The sequence below is a fragment of the Argopecten irradians genome, chromosome 10 (genome assembly GCF_041381155.1).
Source record: "Argopecten irradians isolate NY chromosome 10, Ai_NY, whole genome shotgun sequence".
Taxonomy (NCBI): domain Eukaryota; kingdom Metazoa; phylum Mollusca; class Bivalvia; order Pectinida; family Pectinidae; genus Argopecten; species Argopecten irradians.
Genome location: NC_091143.1, coordinates 35635636 through 35650488, shown reverse-complemented (window position 1 = coordinate 35650488; position 14853 = coordinate 35635636). Strand labels below are relative to the sequence as shown.

Here is a 14853-nt window from a genome sequence, read left to right as displayed (position 1 = left end):
AGTGAAGCCCGCCGTGTATATAACACTTTCACGATCGCTGAAGGTGACAAAGAAAAACTAGATGTACTAAAAACAAAGTTTTATGAGTATTGTGAACCTCGCAAAAACTTAACATACCTCAGACATTTGTTTTTCACTCGATCTCAAGGTGTAAATGAAACGATTGACTCGTTCGTCACAGATCTCAAAAACAAGGCCAAGAACTGTGATTTCAACGAGCTTACAGACAGTCTCATTAGGGATAGGATCGTTTGTGGCATCCGAGACGAAGGCACACGTGTCAGATTACTTCGTGAGACTGATCTTCCACTCACAAAAGCCGTTGATTTCTGTAGAGCTCAGGAAATAAGCAGTGCCCAGGTCAGCATGCTTAAAAATCCACAAGCGGATGAAGCTTCCGTACACACAGTACATAAACAATCTGGCCCTCGCCGTAAACGGTATGGAAATAAAAAGACAAAACAACCCCAACCCCAGCCCAACAACAAACAACCACAAGCACGACAAAACAAACTTTCGCTCGTTGATTGTCGAAACTGTGGACATGAACATGAACGTAGCTCTGCCGTTTGCCCAGCTTTCGGTAAAGAATGTCACACGTGTGGCCGTATGAACCATTTCGCCAACTTATGTAGGTCTGGCAATAATAGCCACAATAACACTCGACAGAAGAAACTACACACTGTTGGTTGTGACGAAAGTTATTCAGAGGATTTATTCTTAGGCACAATCTCGAGCACAGGGGCATGTGACAATGAGTGGTTCGAAACACTACAGTTTGGTGATCAGTTTGTAAAATTCAAGTTGGACACAGGGGCGGACGCCAACGTCATACCTAAACGCGTGATGGACAAAATGAACTGTGAAAACGCCGTTAAAGCCCACTCGGGACGGTTTAGTCGGTTTTGGAGGTCATCGTATAAAACGACGTACTCGGTACAGCGCAATTACCAGTAAGGTTTCGCGAGCAGGAATTTTCGCTGAAATTCCATGTCGTCGATAATGACTGTCCGGCTATACTCGGCAAAAAGGCATGTTGTTCTCTCGGTACGGTTCAACGAATTCACACAGTCGAATCGAAACCTGTAAGCGCACCACTTTCCAAAAATGACATTTTGGATGAGTTTGGAGATGTTTTCGAAGGTCTTGGAAAGATCGCGGGTAAATATCACATAAAAACTGACCCAAAAGTTACACCAAGTGTACACCCACCGAGGAAAGTAGCAGAGCCACTCCGTCAGAGAGTAAAAACCGAACTAGAACGCATGGAGGGTTTAGGTGTTCTCGTTAAGGAAGATGAGCCCACTGATTGGGTTCACAGTATGGTTGTCGTTCTCAAACCTGAAAAAACACGTGTGTGCATAGATCCACGTGATTTGAACATGGCTATTAAGAGGGAACATTACCCCATGGAGACTATCGAAGATGTGGTAGCCCGACTACCTAACGCGAAGGTTTTCTCCAAATTTGTTGCGACAAACGGTTTCTGGCAAATCGAGCTTGATGAGGAGAGCTCAAAGCTATTAACATTTAACACTCCTTTTGGGCGTTACAGAAACTGCCGCCTGCCTTTCGGCATTAACAGTTCTAGTGAAGTTTTCTGCAAGAAAATGAAAGAAATCTTCGAAGGTATCCCAGGTGTAGAGTGCGTTGTTGATGATATCCTGGTATGGGGCGAGGATGACAAACAACACGACAAACGCGTACGTTTAATGTTACAACGAGCACGTGAACGTAACTTAAAACTCAACAAACAGAAATGTGAACTCCGTAAAACCGAGGTGAGGTATGTGGGACACACAATCAGTAAGGACGGCTTGAAAGTTGATCCCGAGAAGGTCATGGCAATAAGAGAAATGCCCAGACCAGTCGACAAAAATGGTGTAAGGCGATTCTTAGGAGCGGTGCAATATCTTGGAAAATTTATTCCTAACCAATCCGAAGTTTCCGCGCCATTGAGGATTCTACTCCGAAACGACATTGAATTAAACTGGGGCCCAGAGCAGGAAAAAGCCTATAAACACTTAAAAACTCTCGTTACACAGGCACCTGTTCTTAAATTCTACGATGTCAGAGAAGAGGTCACCGTCAATGTCGACGCCAGCTCAAAAGGGCTTGGCGCAGTCCTACTTCAGTCAGGTCAACCGGTCGCGTATGGATCTCGAGCCCTCACTAAAACACAAACACGTTATGCACAGATAGAGCGTGAAATGTTAGCGGTTGTATACGGATGCGAAAAATTTCATCACTACATCTTTGGTCGAAAAGTGACAGTCGAAACAGACCACAAGCCCCTCGTCGCGATACATAAAAAGCCGATTCATATGACAACGCCTCGTCTGCAACGCATGCTTATGCGCCTGCAACGGTACGACATAGAACTAGTCTACAAGCCTGGCAGAGAAATGTACATCTCTGATGCTCTCAGTAGAGCTTACCTCCCAGAAATGCCTGAAAACCTCATTGACGAGGAACTCGAAGTCGCAACACTCGAAATCCGCACAACGTCTCCAGAGACTTATACTTGCAATAGAACACGGATGGCCGGAAACGAAACAGCCCGAGCTGTCGCCATATTCAACATTCAGCGACGAGTTGAGCGTAATCGATGGATTAGTGTACCGAGGACAGCGAATTGTCATTCCAAAAACCCTACGACGCGAGACGTTACTGAAAATTCACGAATCACACCTAGGTGTTGTGAAATGCAAACAGCGTGCTCGCGAGTTAGTATTCTGGCCCGGACTCAACTCCGAAATCGAAGATATTGTGTCGCGATGTGAAATTTGCGCCAAATACCAAGAGGCGAACACGAAGGAACCACTTATCCCTCATGAACCACCATCACGTCCATTCATGAAGGTTGGTGTAGATCTGTTTGAGTTTCACGAGAAGAACTATCTCCTCTGTGTGGACTACTATTCTAAGTTTCCGGAGGTTGTTCATCTACATAGCCTACAGAGCAGTGCTACAGTTGCCGCTCTCAAGTCCATATTCGCAAGGCACGGAATCCCGGAAATCGTATTCTCCGACAATGGTCCTCAATTTTCATCACGAACATTCGCAGATTTCGCCACGGACTGGGGATTTGAACACAGGACCTCAAGTCCTAAATAACCCCAATCAAACGGTCAAGCTGAACAATGTGTCCAAACCATCAAAATCTTATGAAAAAGGCAGAGGACAGTAAGATTGACATGAGTCTTGCACTTTTGGACTACCGCGCTTCACCGATCGAGGGAATAGGCTTGTCGCCAGCTCAACTGGCGATGAATCGTCAATTACGGGGAACCATCCCCATGGCCACGAACATTCTAGATCCATCGGTCAAACCTACAAATCAACAGTCGTCCCTAATGCAACGACAAATGACTCAGAAGAAATATTATGATCGTCAGTCGAAAGTGTTACCCGAGCTAAAACCAGGGGAGACGATTCAGTTGAAAACCGACGAAGGATGGTCGCCGGCAATCGTCGAAGGTGTTGATAAGACACCACGGTCATATCTGGTAAAAACGCCACGCGGGAAAGTATTCCGTCGCAATCGTAAATTCCTGCGGAAGTCTAACGTCAGCATCACGCCGCAAGTCTCTAATGACTCTGAAGCGTATTTGGACACCAACACTCCAATTGTGTCCAAAAATCCGAACATTGACTCTAACACTCCGGAATGTCAGTTCGAATCTGATGATCAATGCTGTGAACCACCAGCACCGGCACCCCAAGGACCTCCCACCAGGACGACTAGATCTGGAAGGGTTATCCACACGCCAAGCACCTGGATGGCTATGATCTTGCTAACTGACTGACAGTGTTAAGAAAAAGTGTTTTCTTTTTTTTCTCGTTAAAGTTATAATTGTGTTAAAAGGGTTCTTAAAGAGCTCAAATGTTCCTTAAATGATTCACAAGTGTATTAAGCAATTGCATTTATGGTTAAATGTTTAATTACAGACTGAAGTGCTAAAAAGGGAGATGTAACATATTGACTTGTATTTTTAAGCGCCTAAGCGGCCCTGTCATTGTTTTGTTTTGTGTTCATAAGCGACTCCCGCGTAAATGCAATAAATCAGTTATGTGACAGCCATCTTGAGAGAGAGTTATTCTTCCAACGTTACGCGAATACAAACTCTTGCATCAGTCACGATATTCTAAGCATCTGATCGACTTTGGGAACTTTCGGAAAAATGTAATGCAATTCAGGTTTATATAGTCAATAAAATAAAGTGGCGAAACGGATAACTTTTAGTACCGGCCACATGTTTAATTGATTTCACATCATCATAGGTACTATGTGTACGTTGCACTATCGCTTACTAAACCCTGTGACCATAAACCGCATTTGCCGCAGTTCTAATTAATATTTATAAAATTACACAGCTAATTGCATGAGAGAAACAGAATAAAAAAAAACACATTATAAAACATCAGTCAGAGTGTCTGAACTCTAGATCTAATGTACTTCAGAAAGGCGTTCAAGCATGACACAGGTATGTTACCATGCGCACGTGCACAGAGACTGAACGGTATTCTAGCGGACGACTGTTTTGAACAACGAAACAAGTCTATCGTATCAATATAATAAACACACTTTTATGTAACAAAGAACTTCAAAGTAATTTCACATTTAAAGTTCTGATGAAGTAAAGGAATTATTTATTACAATGCACCAAAGGCGTAAACCATCTCCTTGCAATAGTCCCAAGGATAATGAGCGAAAGTGCTACGTACACCTGTTGCAGAGGATGATTTCATACCGGAAATTAAGGTTAGGAAGTATTTAGCGAGCACTTAATGTCTAACAGACATATTTCTAGTTTCTTCGATATTTTCGAAAATTGTTCACGAGACCGTTAGTTTGATTGTAAACATGTTTTCTTATCATTTATGCAATCCATGCTTGAAAGTGTGGATATTTGTTAATTCTCGTTTACTCCTGAAATTCCAAAAAGACTATTCCCGCCTTTCAAATGGAAGAATCTAAATTCATCGTAATTTAGGGGTGAATTGGTTAAAAGAGAGAAACCATTGAATATATATTATGATTATACTAACCACACAGCTTATAAATAAAAGATAAAAAAGAAAACAGCTCCTTTTTTGCAAAAAGTTTATTATTCAAAGGAAATCTTCAGGAACGCCAGTTAGCTTGAAATGCTGGTGTCCACCAGCTTGATACAGTGTGCGAATGGTAAAGTGATCGGGGGCGTGGATATAGGGTGGTCGAGCTATATAACTACCCTTCGAAGCCACCGATATATCATTATTATGGATCTACACGCTGGGGCAAATTTGCAAGCCATATTGTGTTTTATAAAAATACTTTATTAAATCTTCAAAATTCTTCGTTTCGAAATGATGATGATGATGATGATGATGATAATAATATTATTGAATATGTACAAGACTTATTTACAATTATATATCATGTTACAACGAAATTGTAAATCTCAATGATAACGCAGATATTAGCAGAAAAAAACAACTGATATTTAGGTTTTAATTTCAACTAAGAGTTTTATAGAAATGATAAATAAACAATCTGTCGAGCTGTGTCTTTTCAATAAAATGTGAAATCACTTCTTTTCCTTCGCCAGCCCTTAACAAAACTAACTTTTATGAATGAATGAATGTAATAGTGAAATAAATTACTTTGCCTACTACAGAAATAAATCACAAGAACTATTTGATTCTAACGTTTCAAACATCAAAAATTAACGCCAAAACTTGATTTTAAAAATAATGAAAAAAAATAAGATAAAATAAACAACGTTCAATGTATTCTTAGTTTCTACGCTGGAGTTACATTCTATGAATGTCAAATATTTGAGACAATTGCAATAAAAGAAGGCAGAAATGAATGAAATCGAAAGTGTCAGGACATTGGGGAAAAATAAAGTAAAAATAAAATCTTTTCTTATATGACGTACAATCAATATTTAAGAATGTTCATTAGTAATTCCTAATAGAAATTAATTATATTGACCACAACAATACTGCATTGGCATATATTACCAATCAAATAATTAAAGGAAGCAAAGGAAGTAACCGAAACCGCCATACTGTGAACGATAGGTTGAAAGATAAAAAAAATATGAGTTTGTGGTATGAAACACTTAAACAACCTGTTTTATCTAACATAGCTGGCGATTTGAAAAAAGAAGTAAATATATCGAAAAGTGAAATTCAATGTGGAAATTTTTACCCCGGAGTAACAACTGTGATTCAGAGAGATCTTTGTACTGTAGGTTATATTGGCACATGAGCAGACTCAAGGAGATATTACTTTTAATTGCATAATAATTACATGTTTAGCACTTACTGTTTTAACAGACAATAACGCATTCATATTCCAATATTTCATTTAGAAAAGAAAGACAATATCTCAAAACGAAATACAACTTGATATAAAACAATGTCTACAAGACCTCTTCAAATCGGAACCAAATCAGTATTCTTCACGTGAAACAAGATCTTAAACCAAAAATATGAATCTTTTTCACTTTCACAAAGACGATTGCATAATGCATATCAGAAAACCTATAAAACAACTTTGTTCGCAGCGTAAATATTAAGACACATGTACTAGCAAGGAAAAATGTTATCTTTCATCGAAATAATTTTCTGTTTTATATTAAAATTTCTGCAAATATGTTTGATGTAAAGTAAGTAAAGAGCAAAATAGCCCAAATGGTTAATCTATCGTTATATCCCAATTATACTCAAACAACGCTTTAAACAAATATTGTTTTTCGGAATCAAAAATGATTTTCAAACTAGGAGTATGCAAATATCTAAATAATATATTTAAATAAATGTATCATTAGTAAATGACTATGTTAATAATCAAAGTAGAGGCTTGATAACGAAAATTGCCGATTGAAAAGATTTCTACGAGAAACTTACAACGAAACAAAACGGACGCATTCATGATGATACTATTCAAATGATACTAGAGCGTTTTAATGACTAGTGAACTTAGATAGAACATTATGAAAGGGACATTTGTAAGGCAAAAAGAAAAGTAATCTGAACGAACCTACATAAAGTAACACGATGAACATTGTGACATTATCATAAAACGTGTTCGATCAGATCTACATTTAGTTTTTGGCAACTGTGAACTTTTGACAATCAGTAATTTACAAAACAGTCACAATGAAATAATACAATGTAACAAAATGAAAACAAAAAATCTGTCCAACGATCGCGTTGTTACAATAAAAATATACGCTATGTCTAAAATGATTTGTATACGGTGTACATTTTTTTTATCACAAAGCAAAGCAGTGGTGCAAATTGCTAAATGTTTACATTTAGGCGTAATGAAGCCAATCTCTAATCAAGATGATTAAGAAACATTCAGATTCATAACAATATGATTAATTATTGGATACCAAGAGAGCTGAAAATGTATAAGAACATATCATAATATCCTGAAATAATACTGAAAGGTTATGTTTAAAACTAATTCGTCTTCTATCTCAGCTAAAGGGTCGTCAAATAAATTTGATTAACGAGATTCATTGCTTATTTAAAAGACTTTTGTTTCATATGTCGTCGAATCAAAGTTATTTAAATTAACAATAATTTTTTTTGCCATAGTTATATTTTTCGTTTTTTTAATATATATATTTGAAGGATTAAAATTAGTACTCGTAGAATATTTGTATAATACAGTCTTCATATCAATTCAAATCTTCATATAACCAGTTTTCAGTTCTTTATATATTAAAAAAAAATATGTAAGATGTAAATTAACATCAAAATTACAAAAAATGAAGAAATAATTGTACACGAAACTGACTTCACATTTCATTTTCATCTTAAAATTACATTTAAGGAACAAACATTTATCTCTTGAACAACGACAATCAGCAATTACCACAGTCAAATTCTTCATTCACATGCATTTTAAATAATTAAAAAAACAACTATAAAATCGATCTGGTTGTCGGATGAAGACAATCCGTTTGTCGGTCTTTAGAGTTTCGAAGAACTTTTTGCATCGAATCTTTCCTACTAACAAATCATTAATACTTTTGTATGTGTATGTACATTATCAATAGAAACCGTCGCTAATCAAAGACTGACGACTATCACAGAAATTTGATGAGGTGATCACCTCCGAAATCCATGTTTCCTTTAGACGAGTTTACAGTGCTTTTTATAGTTTGTTCGTCAATCACTTCAGATGTGCAGGGCGAGTCTACATGCAAGACGAAGGTCATCGTATCAAGCTGGGATCATTCAGGGTACGATTTCGTTTCTTCGGTTTCGGACAACTCTTGATCACCCTGTCCTTTTATGGAGCTTGGAATAATTCACGCTTCTATATAACACGACCTCTGGTGCACAAAGTTCAACAACTATTTCAACCACTTGTCATTTAAGATATATATAATATACATATACCAATTACAATCACTATTTTCAAATCTGAAGAGTTTGTAAATTAACATTAAAAGTATTATCACAATTCCACATCTTTATTATTGTCATCTTTGTGGTTGTTGTACAGAGCCCCGACGGACGGAGTCTGCAGTGTGTTCGTATTTACTTTTGTTTTTCCTGCGTCCGGATCAGTACTTTTCACACTGCGTGAACTTGCAGCACTACCAGGACGTGAAGAGCCGCTGAAGAAGTTTGTAAGAGCAGTAGAAAGACGCTGTCCAAGCGCAGCGAGTGCTCCACCTTTGGATTTTTTGTCTTCGTCATCCTTGCTTTTGTCCATGGCCATTTTTGTAATGTTGCGAAGCTGTTTCTGTGTTTTGAAGCTGCGCCATGCTCTTTGTAATGTTTTCGCGGCCACATCTTCCTTCTTTTTCTGCATCGTGCTGGACATTTTGCCATTATTGACACGCGTTGGGAATGTCTCCTCAAACTTTTCCTCCATTTGACCACGCAATTCCTTAAATTCCTCTGTTTCTTCAACACGTCCCAAGACATTTTTCACAAGCGCTATGAGCACGTCTAAACAGTGGATTTTGTCTCCTTCCATGATTGGTAAGTCACACGCCACTAGAGCTATTTCATTCGGTTTAGGAATACCTAACGGAGGATCGAGGTCAGCCACAAAAGTTGACAGCTGTTCATACTTAATATACTGAGTGGCTAAGGGGTCATATTTTTCCCAGACAACATAAAATTCATCAAAGTCATCTTCAGTCACACCAACCTCTTCTTGTTCGTGAGCCTGGTTAAAGTTCTCCAAGATCACAGCAATGTACATGTTTATCACAATTAAGAATATCACAATGATGTAAGCGACCATGAAGAAGTAGGCGAGCCACGGAGTACCACAGTCGCCATTGGTTGACTCCACTCTTGACCCGTCCGACCGGATAATGTAATCAGGGTCACAATCCGGCGGTTCTATTAGCAGCGGCTCAAGGATATCATTCCAACCAGCTGACGTTGACAAACGCAGCAGTAGCACAAAACTATTACCAAACGTCTGGAAATTTACAGTATCATCCAAAGGAGATTCGATTTTCACATTTCCAAAGGAGGACATTCCGATGATAGCGAATATGTACATGACCAAGAACAGCAGTGCTCCGATGTTGAGGAGAGCTGGCAGGGATATGATCAAAGCAAACAGTAGCTTTCGTATACCTTTAGCCGCCTTGATGAGTCGCAAGACTCGACCAATCCTAAACACACGAACGACCCTGAGAAGTGTTGGAGAGACAATGAGTCCGTCCAGGAGCTGATCCAATAATATACCTAAGAAAAAGAAAATAATGCACGAATTAATAAACTAGTCTGTACTTCATGTAAACAAGACATCTAAAAATGCGTTACCAAGCTATTTCGATTTCGCCAATTTTCTATACAATGTGAAATGTAAAGATAAATTCTTAATTTTTTGTGGGTATAACAAGTATCTTTAACGTACAACTGTTTAATCAATCTGATACTCAGCAGTTTCAGCTTCAATAATCAATGTATAATAGGAAAATATCACTGGATAAATAAAAAGAATCCTTAACTAGCGTTGCATGTAGGTTAGAAATAACAAGGAAAATCGTCTGACATGTTCCGCACTTCTGTTATATATATTTTATACAAATACACTGTTGCAATGTCTAAATATTTAAGGTATCATCCAACACAGTTGCATTGTGCAGCATGCTATTTCTTATTTTAGTAATATTCTTACAACATATCGCACAACGAAGCACATAACGTTTATCAGAGCTAGCACGTCTATTTTTAAACCCTAACACAAGTAGTTAGTCGTATTTGATATAGAGAAGCTGAGTGCACTTTTCATTATTTCAACCTATTGTGACATGTTCAATCTAGCGTGATATCTCAAACTACATTTGTGCAGCATAGTTCATACATTTCAAAACCCACCTGGATATTAAGCAACATTACATTAATCTGGCAGAGCAAAGAAAATGACAAACATAAGCTGGTTGATGCTGGATGCAGCAGAGGAATTCATTCAAAATTTGTGGAGTATTTTCACTCAGTCAAACATGCATTCAAGAATTTAGATTTAAATAATTTGGTGGGAGAAATCATTCCAAAAGTTTGTTCATGTGTTGGCTTGCATTCCTCAACACTCTTGCGATCCAATAAAATTCAATATTTTGCAAATGAAATTATGCTTTCATAAATTTTATAAATTTATGGCGTTAATATGCGGTTTACATTGCATCACCTACTCATCAATGTTTTATTACCAAGCAACTGATATATAAACATATATATACAAACCGGTTAAGTTACATGTATATCGGATAATTCAAAGTTACTGCTAGTAATCTGAACATGATCTAAACAGCCCTAATTGCTGATCTACAGTATCTACTTCACTCAGATATTCAGACCTCACTCATCTTGCCGCATACTTGTTGGTCCTGTTCACAGAACAAACAAGTTTTATTGTGGCATTGAGTTGAGGGTCTGGGTTACAATTGAGACTTGCATAATTGCTACTGTATTCTACTATCAAACCCGTGGCTTCTGTCAACATTATACAATGAAACATTTTAAAATGAACATTAGAAGATGATATTTTATAGAAATGTATTTTTTTCATATATTTAATTTAGATGTTCGAGGCAATAGAATTTCATGTGTCAAACTTTATAAATCTACAAAATTTAATTAGTTGTTCGTTTTTTCTGTCACAACTCAGAATTATCAGGATTTTTTTTCAAAACATTTTCTTGTCAATTTCGTTAAATATATAAATTATCACTAAAAAAAGTTACAGTGAAATACCTTTCTAATGTCGCGGCCGCAATATAGTATAAATAATTTAAAGCTACTTTGTTCAAATGTTTGACAAGAAGCCAAGAGGGTGTAATATATTCACTCCAAACATTTAACATTAGAATTAATGTTACCTGCTGCGTCCAAAATCACCACTAAAATTTAGCAATGAAATGAGTGAAATCGAATATTACAATAGTTAGATAAAACATTAAACACAGGGAATGGTTGACGTTATTTCAGGAGGAACTGTTTCTAAGTGGAGAATATAGACATGGGCGAGTGTCCAACGGTAAACGGGGAAACAAACTATGTTTAATTTTGGCCCATATATGAATATATAATTATAAAGTGTTATATAAAAAAGTTCCAATACATGCAAAATAGACACATTCCAATTAGTAATAGTTCATAACATGTTAGTTTTAGACTCTAATTAGGTTTAAGTCGCCAACAAATAACAATTTTGTTAGTTTTTGTGATTTTTGAACATGTACCATCTGCAAATAATGATAAACGTCAGTGCTTCTAGGGGAATATTGTTTTCTTGATGAAATAATTGAATATTAAATATTCTCTTTATAGTCAAATAACTGGACACCCTATATGCCACCAGATAGCTCATAAATAAATAAAACAAATTCAAAACGAGATTATGAGGAAGCTTTGCTGACGTTTTCTGTATCATCTTGCGGTACAGTGGTACATGCTATGCCTGAACAATCTCATTAGATTATGCAAAAACTATACACATGCACATTTCCACAGTGTTCCTAGTACTAGCAATTAGTTCAGATACCATAACCCATATCTCATCGTGATTTAGAAAAACAGTTTATTCCCAGAGTTTGTGCTTAATAACTTACCTCCCAATGACAAAACAACCACTACAAAGTCAAATACATTCCATGGCTGCCTGAAGTAGTGCAGTCTTAGACCGATGATTTTGACCACCGCCTCCATAGTGAATACTGTAGTGAAAACAATGTTCATGATGTCCAGAACGTCTGTAACTAGGTCCGACATTTTGTAGTGGTCAACAGCCATAATGATCATGTTCAGGAATATGAAAACAATGATCGCCATGTCAAACTTACTGCTTACAGACACGTCATAAAAGACAGCTTGAAAGGAATTCTGAAATAGAAATTAAAATTTTGATCATTTTTGTAGTGAAAAGCGATATTGTAAATGATTTGATGGTGACTTTCGCTGCGTCACTTTGTCACATTTGTAAATCATCGGTGACTCATATTGGAACATGCGTGAAGGCTATATGAAAATTAATCATGTATTATGCTTAAATGAGAACTTAAACATGTATGATGCCTAAATGAGAACTTAAACATGAATGGTGCTTACATGAAAACTTAAAACATGCATGATACCTATGAGACCAAACTTTCATTTCATCACAATTACCAAGTGTTTGCAGTAATGTTTTATATACACATCAATTGTTGAAATTGTATACTTAATGATTTTTTTTATATTACATTAAGAAAATGATACCAAAAGTTTAACGATAAAATGTTTGAAAAAAAAGAAGTAAAAAAGTAGTAAAGATATCTTATATAAAAAAAATACATACAACAAATAATAGCCATGAAATTCATGCATACTATAACAGGACATGCGCAATAGGTATTTACGTTAATTTGTAATGAACTGCTCATATAGAGACGTACGCTAATTTATTCTGAAGACAAAAAGACCGATGACATTAACAATCTGCAGTACATCAACAACACTTTACGATGAAAATGACCGGAAAACGAAACAACAAATATGAAATTAAAAAAGAAAAAAAAAAAAAAAAAAAAAAAAAAAATCGTAAATAATGAAAAAAAAAAAAAAAAAAAAATAAAGTTCAATTTTATTAAACACTAGCAAGATCGGAAGACTGGTCGTCTCAAATGGGAATGTATCGGATAATGTATTTATGCTTAATTTTTATAGAAGAAATCTTGTAACGAATCATCGGACCTGAATACTTCATGTATGAGTGAAAAGAGTAAACAACAAAAGTACTGATATTATTATAGCTAACAATTGTGATATGGAGAATTTCGTAACACAATATGAAAGAAAAATATTTTGATAAAAAAATACAATAATCTTAAAAACATATTTGTAAAAAAATGTGACATTTCTCACCACCATTGACTTTAAGTAAAATTATAAACAGCATGTATGAAATCGTGATTTTTTCAAGCAATGAAATGGTTAGTTTCAGTAAGTGAATAGCATATACAGTATATATATATTGGCATTAAGTGAATAAATTGTAGCTATTTAAACTATTTATAACTTCTAATGAAGTTGGTAAATCATAAGCTTCAAAATGAGAAATAAAACTATTCCATACTTTATCATGGAAAAGACTATAATAGGCCTAGCCTGTTGTCCAATCCAGTGTGTGAATATGTAATATATCATCTTGTATGAATGAATGTGGTACTATTGTTGTTGACAATACAATATTTTGAAATGAAATAATTAAAGCCTTTTGACATTTTTTCTTGACGATTTGTTTTTTTATTATCGAGTTCTTTATGTATGGCCATTATACATTATTTAGACCCAGAAAAAAAAACAAAAAAAAAAAACAAAAACAGGCTGATATATCGGTTTCTATTTCTTAAAAAAAAATCTATTATGCATAATAATGCTTTGTAATTTGGGTTTTATATTAAATTTTTAATGTCTGATCAACGGAAATATCCGCCCCTTGCGACGGAATAAGGACACAAGACAAGAGCATTAGCACTCTCTTTCGAATATCATGATAGGGCAATAAAGCGGTAACTTTCATTGACTCTGGTTATGCGTTGCTTAAACATTAACTCATGCGCTACAAAACTAACAAATAACTTACCCAGAAACTTGGCCCCTGAAATAATTTATATCTTTGGATTGCATATTAATGACCTTCATGTGATATTCATAGCTATATAGAAAAACTCGTCATTATATATAAGGTAGTAATAGAATTTGTGTTTGTATTATCTAATTTAAAGCAATCCTCTTCAGTAATATGTGGTTACCTTTGGTCTCTTGACTGTTTTCTGAGGCTTTTTATTGGCTAATTTCTTCAGAGTATTCATGTAATTTCTTTGTCCTTGTGTTAGAAACATGTCCAAGTAGCTACCTTCATACTGGAAAATAAAACAACAGTTTGAAACAATATCAAAAGATACAATTCCTTGCAATAGTAACAACTGAATTAACCCTACTTTTTTAATTAAATGCACAATCGTTATAATTTCCATACAGGTTTTAAAGTAATTGTTTTGGTTTCCATGAAATGCGACTTACTCTAAAAGTTAATTATCTTATTTTATGACAAATCAAATGCTAACCTTTTTCTTCAGCGCGTTGAAGTTTTCTATGATGACACCAATAAAGAGATTTAAAGTGAAGAATGCCCCGAAGATGATGAATGCCACGAAGTATAGGTAGTAGTAGAGTCCAGCCTCATATCTTGGTTGTTCGTCCACCTGAAAATAAAGGCATACATTTTATCTATTTTATCAACTCAAGTTCATTAAAGAAAAAAAAACACATTTTGTCTTTTCTCTTAAAGATTAAATGAAATCTTGCTTTTGTGCTTCAGTCCATTAA

The 14853-nt window shown here is 35.8% G+C and overlaps 1 protein-coding gene across 9 annotated transcripts in view; it reads right to left on the bottom strand.

Moving 5' to 3' along the window:
- Window positions 1–4501: 4501 nt before the first annotated feature.
- The window catches only part of LOC138333755 (sodium channel protein 1 brain-like), a 91909-nt gene continuing 81557 nt past the window's right edge, over window positions 4502–14853 (bottom strand). For 4 of the 9 annotated variants that reach the window (XM_069282322.1, XM_069282321.1, XM_069282327.1 and 1 more), the window contains 5 exons: window positions 14592–14729; window positions 14277–14387; window positions 14108–14122; window positions 12096–12366; window positions 4502–9726 (listed from right to left, as the gene is read on the bottom strand). In XM_069282322.1, the coding sequence (XP_069138423.1) occupies window positions 8471–9726; window positions 12096–12366; window positions 14108–14122; window positions 14277–14387; window positions 14592–14729 (1791 nt within the window). In that variant the 3' untranslated portion in view covers window positions 4502–8470. The remainder of the gene's footprint in view (window positions 9727–12095; window positions 12367–14107; window positions 14123–14276; window positions 14388–14591; window positions 14730–14853) is intronic. The other 5 variants (XM_069282325.1, XM_069282329.1, XM_069282330.1 and 2 more) reach the window with 2 other exon arrangements.